The sequence below is a fragment of the Myotis lucifugus genome, unplaced genomic scaffold (assembly GCF_000147115.1).
Source record: "Myotis lucifugus unplaced genomic scaffold, Myoluc2.0 scaffold_1700, whole genome shotgun sequence".
In the NCBI taxonomy this organism is placed as follows: domain Eukaryota; kingdom Metazoa; phylum Chordata; class Mammalia; order Chiroptera; family Vespertilionidae; genus Myotis; species Myotis lucifugus.
The window spans coordinates 20,167-30,065 of NW_005872748.1; the positions used below are offsets into that span (position 1 = coordinate 20,167).

The 9,899-nt window shown below is 52.1% G+C and overlaps 1 protein-coding gene and 1 pseudogene across 1 annotated transcript in view; one reads left to right on the plus strand and one right to left on the minus strand.

The window, feature by feature from the left end:
* PSMA4 (proteasome subunit alpha 4) overlaps positions 1–1,997 on the plus strand; it is a 5,589-nt gene extending 3,592 nt beyond the window's left edge. Inside the window, exons 7-8 of the mRNA XM_006108055.3 lie at positions 540–663; positions 1,729–1,997. Coding sequence (XP_006108117.1) covers positions 540–663; positions 1,729–1,883 — 279 coding nt within the window. The 3' untranslated portion in view covers positions 1,884–1,997. The remainder of the gene's footprint in view (positions 1–539; positions 664–1,728) is intronic.
* A 7,224-nt stretch (positions 1,998–9,221) lies between these two features.
* On the minus strand, positions 9,222–9,322 carry LOC111824481 (annotated as a pseudogene).
* Positions 9,323–9,899: the final 577 nt, after the last annotated feature.

Sequence of the window (9,899 nt, forward strand, 5' to 3'; positions counted from 1 at the left end):
TAATTTCAATGAGAAGTGGTGAAAATAAGATGCAGCTTTTTTCACATCTGGTTCACAGACCCCCCCCCCCCCCGAATTATTCATGGAACCTTGGAGGTCTGAGGCCCCAGGTTAAAGACTCCATTCACAGAGCGTCAGGCCCCCACCCTCCCCACCCCGGGGCTGCCCTCCCTGCCATCAGAATTGTTTCTGTTGGTCATATGCTAATCACGATTCAGGCATCATTATTCTGCCCGGGTCCTATTCTTAACACATTGTATGCGGGCCATTTTTGCTAATTTTTTGTGCAAATGGCAATGTTCAGTAAAATTACGATAACTTTAGTTTTACATATTTTTTTTTCAATGAAACTTTTTGTGATTTACTATAAAATGTATACTGAATTATTTTTCTTAAATTTTAGACAAATACTGGAAAACTCACTGGAAATTGTGTTTACCAGTCAACGTAAAACGTATAAATACCTTTCCCGTATACAATGTGCTAAGAAATGCAAAAGCTTAAAGGGAATCCTCTCTGTCGATGTTCCTGTTTCCCAGGCAGCTGTGTCCATGCTGAAACAAGACTACAAAGAAGGGGAGATGACCCTGAAGTCGGCACTGGCGTTGGCCGTCAAAGTCCTCAATAAGACCATGGACGTCAGCAAGCTCTCAGCCGAGAAAGGTAGCTCAGGCCGCTCTGAGGTGCTTCCGCGAGGGAGGGATTGAGCGGCCCGTGCTCGGCCTGTAGCGTGTTGGCCTGACCTGTGGGTCAGGCGGCCTCACACTAGTTCCTAAATGAAGCCGCGAGGCCTGGGAGGGGGAGTGGCGTGACCAGGTCAGCAGCCGTAAGCTGTGGAGCCACCAGCCACAGGACGTCCAGGCGTGAGGACGTGAGCCTGGTGTCCTCGTGGCCAGAGCTGGAGATCTGAGCGGTGCTGCTTCCCGTCGGTGATTGTCTCACCGACTTCGTGACGGTGGTGTCTGTGTTTGTGTGTCCATACGAGCATGTGTGTAGTTACATGTTTATATGTACGTGTGGTTACTTTACCGGAGGCGTAACGTGTGTGTGTTGTGGTATCTGTTCTTCTGAGTCTACTGATCTCGTATGTGAAGTCCCGTCTGCAATTTTAAACGCTTTGTGTAGCTTATGTCGCTGTATAAGGCGGTATTTCACAGCGATGTTCTTCAGAAATGTTAAGTCAGCAGATGAGTTAGTTTAGGAGACCGTCCCTCCTGCCCGCAGAGGATGCCTCACGCGCCCTCTGTTGCGGGCCTCTGCCCATTCCCACTTTCCACTCCATCCTCCCGGCTCAGAAATTCTTCTCCTTTAGATGTCAGTCTGCTTTTGTGTCCACGGTCAGGGAACCTGCGCTTCATGCCTTTGTTCTGTAAAGTCCGTGAGAAATCAGGGTAATTACTGGTCAGAGGTTCCGGCTGAGCCTGCAGAGGTCCCAGCAGGAAACTGGGCTCCCTCGGCCACCAGCTGAGGCGGGTTAGCGCCAGCACCTGGCTGGTTGTCCTGTGTCCAGGGTGACAACGCGGCCGCTCAGGAGGTTGGAAGGGGCAGGAGGAAGGCATTTCAGTGAAAATGATAATGAAAGTGCTGAGATGGGAGGTGTTTGTCCCCATAAAAGTGCCCGTGAGTCGGATCAGCGTCAATCCTGGGAGGTGGTGAGCGCAGGCGGGAGGATATAGGAGGGAGCGGGCGGAGACCCCTAGCTCGGCTGACACACTGTGTTTGCTCCAGTGGAGATCGCCACGCTGACCAGGGAGAACGGGAAGACGGTCATCAGGGTCCTGAAGCAGAAGGAGGTGGAGCAGCTGATCAAGAAGCACGAGGAGGAGGAAGCCAAGGCGGAGCGCGAGAAGAAGGAGAAAGAGCAGAAAGAAAAGGACAAGTGAGAGGAGCGGGCGGCGCCGACTCCTGGCCCCGCGGCGCGCGGCCCCTTCCCGTCCGTCGGAAGCGCTGGCCCCCCGGGCGGAGGGAAGGGGGGTGCCGTCGATGGGCCCGCGATAGCGTCGATGGGCCCGCGATAGCTCTTCATGGACCTTTTAACCTCCCTCCCTCTTTTTTGGGAATAAAACTTGGAAAGAATGGAAATGCTGCAGGACACACTGTCTGTGGCAGTGATTGTGGGCACAGGGCAAGGAGGTCTGTGGTCTTCCGTGTGTTCGTGCGCTGTGTACTGGCACGCAAGGCGTTAAAATGGACAGGATGAGCGTCGTGAGAAGGGAGAGACGGGGCTGGTGCCCTGGAGGTGTCTTTGCCGCGTCCCCTGCCCTGGCCCAGGCCTCTGTCAGAATCACACTCCTCGGGGTCGCCCGCCTTGGATGTTGATGGCTGTTCCTCCTGGACTCGATGTTGTGCACACACATACATATATATACATACATGTGCACACGGATCACACATGCAGCATGACAGGCCCGATGACAGCGAAAGCCCGGTGCCCACTCCCTCAGCAACAACAGTCAGTGCTTCAAGCCCCGTGTGTCCCTTTCAGGCCTCGTTCTCTCCTCCCCCGAGGGAGAGAGAGAGAGAGAGAGAGCGAGCGCAGCTCCCTCGGTTACCCCTCCTCTGAGCTACGGCTCCTGCAGCCTTTTCTGTCCCTGGACCCCAGGTGGCACAGGCTCAGACTGGCCCGGTGACCTGTCTGTCTCCAGGGACGGGCTGGGGAGTGAACCTGGGCTGAGCCAGGCCAGGGCTGTGTGCGGATCCTAGGGCCAGGACAGCCCCCCCGCAGGCAGGTGGCAGGTGCAGGGGATGGAGGCCGCAGAGGAAAGGGGGGACCAGCCCCGCCGCAGGGAGCCCCTTGCCGAGCTCACTCCCGCCCGGAGTTCTCGGAGTTACTGCCGCTGGGATGGCAGGTCCACCTCCAGCTCCCCCCGGGGACTGGCCGCCCTGCAGACTCAGGTCCCATCCCACACCCACCGGATTAGAGTAAACATGGCGTGGAGCCCCGCCGTCCGTGCTAACAGGCTGTGACATTGGAGATTTGCTGCGTGTTAGAGTCACCCAAGAGCTTTTCTTTATTTTCAATATGTTTTTGGAGAGAGAGAGAGGGAGAGGGAGATAGAAGCATCTACTGAGGATCGAGCCCACAACCCGGGCCTGTGCCCTGACCAGGAATTGAACCATGACCTCCGGTTCATAGGTCGACGCTCAACCCCTGAGCCACGCCGGCCGGGCGAGAGCTTTTACCTCTGCCCTCAGGCTGTGCTCCCCAACAGTTAAGTCAGCCTCTGGGGTGGTGCCCTGGCAGCAGCATCCCTTCAGCTCTCCCCGGGTGACCTGCGGGCGGGCGGGCGGGCAGGGACAGGACGCATCTCTGAGCCCTAGGGGAGCCCTCCCGGCCGACCCTCAGGCGCTCAGAGGAGCCACGGTTCCTACAGTTTTCCGTGGGGCTCGCTCAGGCTGTGCTATTTCCAACCCCTTTGGCATGTCCTCTCCTGGCCGGTTAGCTCAGTGGATAGAGCCTCGGCCTGTGGACTGACGGTCCCGGGTTTGATTCTGGTCCAGGGCACGTGCCTCAGTTACAGGCTTGATCCCCGGCCCTAATTGGGGCGTGTGCGGGAGGAACCAGTGGGTGTGTCTCACATCGATGTTTCTCTCTCTCCCACTCTCTAAATATCAATGGGAAAATATCCTTAGGTGAGAACTAACAACAAAAAAGACAGGCATTTTCTGGCGCCCCCCCCCCCCCCCCACATCCTAGCCAGGTAGCTCGGTCGGTTGGGGCATTGTCCCCATACGCCAAGGTTTCAGGCTCGATTCCCGGTCAGGGCACGTATAAGAATCAACCAATGGATGCATCAATAAGTGAAACAACAAATAAATGTTTCTCTCTCAAATCAATAAAGGAAATTTAAAAAAAAAATAGAATCCCCGAAAAAAACATATAATCCAGGAGTTTAGGGCCACGGTCTCTCTCGTCTGGCCCGCTCCTGGCTTGGAGGGAATCTTCAATAAACCCCACTTGACTTGAATTTCATTCCCATTGGCCTTAAAATCTGTTCTAATTGACCCAACCGGCAACACAGGACCAACCCCGGGACCCGTCCCCGAGGGCCCTGCTTCCCTGACTTCTTACTGAGCCACAGCAGCCCGGCCTGGCTCCGTTCCCCACCGAGCCCCTCTCCTGGGATCCTGGCCCCTCCCGGCCTCATTGTCCCCAGCTTTAATGAACGTCCTCCAAGAAAAAAAAAGTAGAACCCCCCACTCTTTGTTTTCTACTTATTTCCTCAAGAATGTTGATCAGATTCTGAAATCACCCTGTTTATTTTCTGCCTTCCTCTCTAAGTAAGTTCCACGAAATCAGAAATCACATTATCTTGTTGGCCGCAGCGCTGGAGGACTTGTGGTAGAGTCGATTCTGAAATAATTGTTGAATGCATGGCTAGGAACCGACACAGGACAATTCAAGGCTGGGCGCTTCCTGGGATTCCAGAACCTTCTGTCTTTCCCGCCGAGCATTGGGGAGAGTTCTCCGTCTCACCGCCACCGAGCGGACCACAGGCCACCGAGAAGCCACATACCCTCTCCAACCAGGTGACCTCACATATTGTTGAGTTTCCAAAAAAAAAACCAGAAAACACCCAGAATGAGTCGGGCACGTCAAAGACGTGAGGCAGCTGTGGGCTGGGAATTAGCAAACGATCTCCAATCCTGAGGGGCTTGGCTCCGGCAGCTTAGACTGCAAGAGGCTCAATGCCGTCCATCACTCTAACTTCAGAGGGAGCTGAGGGTCGGATGACATGGTGCCCATCTGGTCTTCCTTCTGACCCCAGAGGAAACTGGGCGTGACTTCCCGTCCACAGGGCGGGGTGGGCCCGTGGGGTGGGCCCTGGCCGGATCAATGAAAGGGGTGGATTTAGAGCCGTCTCCCAAGCAGCCCCATCTGGATTTTATTTGATCTTTACTTTCCTAGGATCCTTACTTCCCGAAAAGCGTTATATGGCCGTTTACAAATGACAAGTGAAAGCGAATCTGTTTAATATTTTAAAATATATTTTTATTGATTTCAGAGAGGAAGGGAGAAGGAGAGAGAGAGAGAGAAACATCAATGATGAGAGAGAATCATGGATCGGCTGCCTCCTGCACGCCCCCAACTGGGGATCGAGCCCACAACCCAGGCATGTGTCCTTGGCTGGAATCGAACCTGGGACCCTTCAGTCCGTAGGCCAACACTATCTACTGAGCCAAACCAGCTAGGGCTCGAAACCTGTTTAATTTTGAATTTTCTTGTGTGATTTGAGGACCCAAGAATGTCAAAATATCCCTTGATTGAAGTGGGAACGAGCTGGGAACAATTAAACGGGTGATCGATTAATTAAATTCTAAGATGGCCATTCTCTTGGTGCATAGCCACAAATTTCGGGAGCGTTTTAGTCTATAATTTGTGTTTGGTTTTTTTTAAATTTATTTTTGGCCTATGAAGCAGTGACTATAAATACCTCTCATTTCTGGACTAGAAAGTGAATAAATTCTACCTTTTCCACAGAATCAAACATTTGCAATTGTGCCTTGCAGATGTTTAAATAACAACATAAGTTTCTTTTTTTAAAATATATTTTATTGATTTTTTACAGAGAGGAAGGGAGAGGGGTAGAGAGTTAGAAACATCGATGAGAGAGAAACATCGATCAGCTGCCTCCTGCACACCCCCCACTGGGGATGTGCCCGCAACCAAGGTACATGCCCTTGACCGGAATCGAACCCGGGACCCTTCAGTCCGAAGGCCGACGCTCTATCCACTGAGCCAAACCGGTTAGGGCATAAGTTTCTTTTTTTTAAATATTTTTTTATTGATCTCAGAGAGGAAGGGAGAGGGGGAGAGAGAGAGAGAAACATCAATGATGACAGAGAAAGGAAATTAATGGGCCATCTTTTATTAGATTGTAATAAGGAAATAGTAGTGCATAAAAATCATATCACGAAAATATCAACCATTTATAACACTGAGCTGTCCCAATAGAATTTAATAACCTCAAAGATAGCACAATGCTCCAGCCCTGGCTGGTTTGGGTCAGTGGATAAAGCACCGGCCTGCGGACCAAAGGGTCCCGGGTTCGATTCTGGTCAAGGGCACGTACCTGGGTTGCAGGCTCCTCCCTGGCCCAGACACGTGCAGGAGGCAAGCAATCGATGTGTTTCTCTCACTTGGATGTTTCTCTCTGTCTTTCCCTCTCTCTTCCACTCTCCCTAAAAATCAATGGAAAAATATTCTCCGGTGAGGATTAAAAATTGATAAATAAATAAATAGTGCACAATGCCCCAATTGCCTTAAGTCCAGGGTTCGATTCCGGTCAAGGGCACATGCCCGAGTTGCGGGCTCGATCCCCGATGGGGGCCTTGCAGGAGGCAGCCAATCAATGATTCTCTCTTATCATTGACTAGAGACCCGGTGCACGAAATTGGTGCAAGAGTAGGCCTTCCTCCCTCCCCACCAGCTGCCGGCACCGGCTTCCCTCTGGCACCTGGGACCCAGCTTTCTTAAAGCTCTTTCTTAAAGCTCTACATGAAAATGCCTGCACTTCTACACGTGACAGAAGCTCAAGAAATAGCTCCTGAAAGAGACCTTCTGCTCTCCTTCCTTCTGAAGGATGGAATTTAATATCCTATCAATACTCGCTTCTGTCCTTTCATCTCCGAAGATGCATCTGATGTCAGCAGTAAAGCGGACAACGTCCTGTTTTTATCGTTAATGAACTTGTCACTTTGCTTGCATCCTAAAGGCTCACCGCGGGATTTATCACCGAGCCGTCATGGAAATGCTGAAGGGGAGGTTTGCAGGCTCTGCCCAGCTCTGAATTTAGCTCGGTTGACCCCGTTATAAAAAAAGAGGAGCCAACAGCTACATTGATGTGAAAGACAACTCATTCAGTCACTCCACTCGCAGATGACAATGTTCTTTTTTTATTTCTGCTGTTTATTTGGCTTCTGAATCCCCCCCCCCCTCTCTTTCTCTCTCTTTAAATATATTTTATTGATTTTTTACAGAGAGAAAGGGAGAAGGATAGAGAGTTAGAAACATCGATGAGAGAGGAACATCGATCAGCTGCCTCCTGCACACTCCCTACTGGGGATGTGCCCGCAACCAAGGTCCATGCCCTTGACCGGAATCGAACCCGGGACCCTTGAGTCTGCAGGCCGACGCTCTATCCACTGAGCCAAACAGGTCAGGGCTCTCTCTCTTTTTTAATCCTCACCCGAGGATATGTTTTTATTGATTTTAGGAAGAGAGAGAGAAACATCTATGTGGGAGAGACCTCGATCAGTTGTCCCCCATACAGGCCCCGACGGGGACTCGAACCCACAACCTTTTTGGTGTACAGGGTGATGCTCCAACCCACTGCGCCACCTGCTCAGGGCCCTCATTGCTTTTAATATGGAAGCATCAACAGCGCTTTGGTGAAGCGTTTTGTATCCGCAAAAGCACATCCGGAGTAATTGCCACACAAGTAATCACCACCGACAACTATTTTTTATTTATTTGAATATGTTTTTATTGATTTCAGAGAGGAAGGGAGAGGGAGAGAGACATCCATGATGAGAGAGCATGGATCGGCTGCCTCCTGCACGCCCCACACTGGGGATCGAGCACGCAACCCGGGCATGTGCCCTGATCGGGAATCGAACCATGGCCTCCTGGTTCCTAGATCGACGCCCAACCACTGAGCCACACTGGCTGGGTGAGACTTAGTTTTTGAAGGCAGGACACTTGCGTTCGCACCCCTGCTCACCATTTCCCAGCTCGCTAGAGACCTCGGGCGAGCTATTTAACATTCATTTATTCATCCAACAGTCATTTCGCACATCTCCTGCGTGCTCAGTGTACTGGGCGCACACCCGGGAGCAGCTGCTGGAGCTAATTTTTATGGAGGGAATTAGACACACTGCAGGGTTGGCAATTAATTACAAATCGTGACAAGCGTGGGGAGGGGAAGAGAGGGGAGGAGGAGGGAGGGGAGGGGACGAAGCCAGGACGGAGCCAGGCAGAGGGAGTGGAGCACCCAACCTCAACCCAACTTGGTGCTGTGATCGCAATAAAACCGAAGTGTCCTGGGAGTTCAGAGAAGGCTGCAGCAGGTGGGCGAGTGCCATTTGAAAGGAGGGGAGTTGGTGAATCGCAGAAAGAGCTGTCCACGATGTACCTGTTATATTCTATACTTATTTGCTTGGATTTTAATGAGCCCAACAAATTACTCACCTGGCCTTGCACTTAAAAACAGTAACAACTTAGTGTTTCTCACAGGTTATGTAAATAATCATGGTTCTCTTATTTATTTTAGAGCTATATATATATATATATATATCTCCTATATAATAAAAGGGTAATAAGCAAATTGACCCTAACAGCGGAATGACCAGTTGCTATGACATGCAATGACCACCAGGGGGCTGATGCTCAACACAGGAGCTTCCCCCTGGTGGTCAGTGCGCTCCTACAGGGGGAGCGCCACTCAGCCTCAAGTCCGGCTGACGGCTGCAAGCGCAGTGGCGGTGGTGGGAGCCTCTCCTGCCTCCTCAGCAGCGCTAAGGAGGCTTAGGCCCGATCCCCCAGGGGAGTGGGCCTAAGCTGGCAGGTGGACATCCCCCAAGGGCTCCCAGCCTGCGGGAGGGTGCAGGCCGGGCTGAGGGACCCCCCCTCCAGTGCATGAATGTTGTGCACTGGGCCTCTAGGATATCTATATATATAAAAGCCTAAGCGACCATCCGACCATTTGACCGGTAGCTATGATGCGCACTGACCACCAGGGGGCAGACGCTCAATGCACAGTCATGGAAACATGGAACAGACTGATGAATCTCAGAGGGAAGAGGGGATGGGGGAGGGCGGGAAGAGATTAACCAAAGATCTTATATGCATACTAGAGGCCCGGTGCACAAATTTGTGCATGGGTGGGGTCCCTCCCTGGCCTGTGGGGATCAGGCTGAAACCGGCTCTCTGACATCCCCCAGATGGTGAGAGGTGCAGGCCAGGCCGAGGGACCCCACCAGTGCACGAATCCATGCACCGGGCCTCTAGGATTTTAATACATCGTCATTGATTTCAGAGAAGAAGGGAGAGGGAGAGAGAGAGAGAAACATCCATGATGAGAGAGAATCAGGGATCGGCTGCCTCCTGCACGCCCCCTACTGGGGATCGAGCCCGAAACCCGGGCCTGTGCCCTGACCGGGAATCGAATTGTGACCTCTACGCCTGACCACCGAGCCACGCCGGCCGGGCATCTTAGTTTATTTTTTTTTAACGCCTCATGAATTTGCGTGTCATCCTTGCGCAGGGGCCGTGCCAATCCCTGTATCGGTCCAATTTTAGGAGATGTGCCGCGGAAGCCAGCCTCTGTGGTTAGTGATGGAAACCTGGGAGGTCTGAGACTACAGTGGCGCTCGCTGTGGCGGAGCTGACAACCATTTAATTCCAGCGTCTCCACTGAGGGGCACCGTGACCTTCAGTCACCCGGGACCAAGGCTCCGCTCCGTAGAAATGCAATAACACCCTACGCTGTTCTGCCAACACTGTTAGGGGGGGATTGCATAAGTGTCTGTGTGCCCCATCAATTCTTTAGGGCAAAATAGAAACTTGCAGGACAGGGGCAATAAATGCTCTTGCCTCCCTGTGCTGAGGTGTCATGAATGACTCACCCAGTCATCAACTTGTCCCTTTTTAAAAATATATTTTTTTTTATTGATTTCAGAGAGGAAGGGAGAGGGGGGACAGAGAGATAGAAGCACCCACGATGAAAGAGAATCACTGATCGGCTGCCTCCTGCACACTCCACACTGGGAATCGAGCCTGCAACCCAGGCACGTGCCCTTGACCGGAATCGACCATGACCTCCTGGTTCATAGGTCATCTTGTGTCCCTTTTCTTTAAATCCAGTTAAGAAGACTCACTTCAGCCCTAGCTGGTTTGG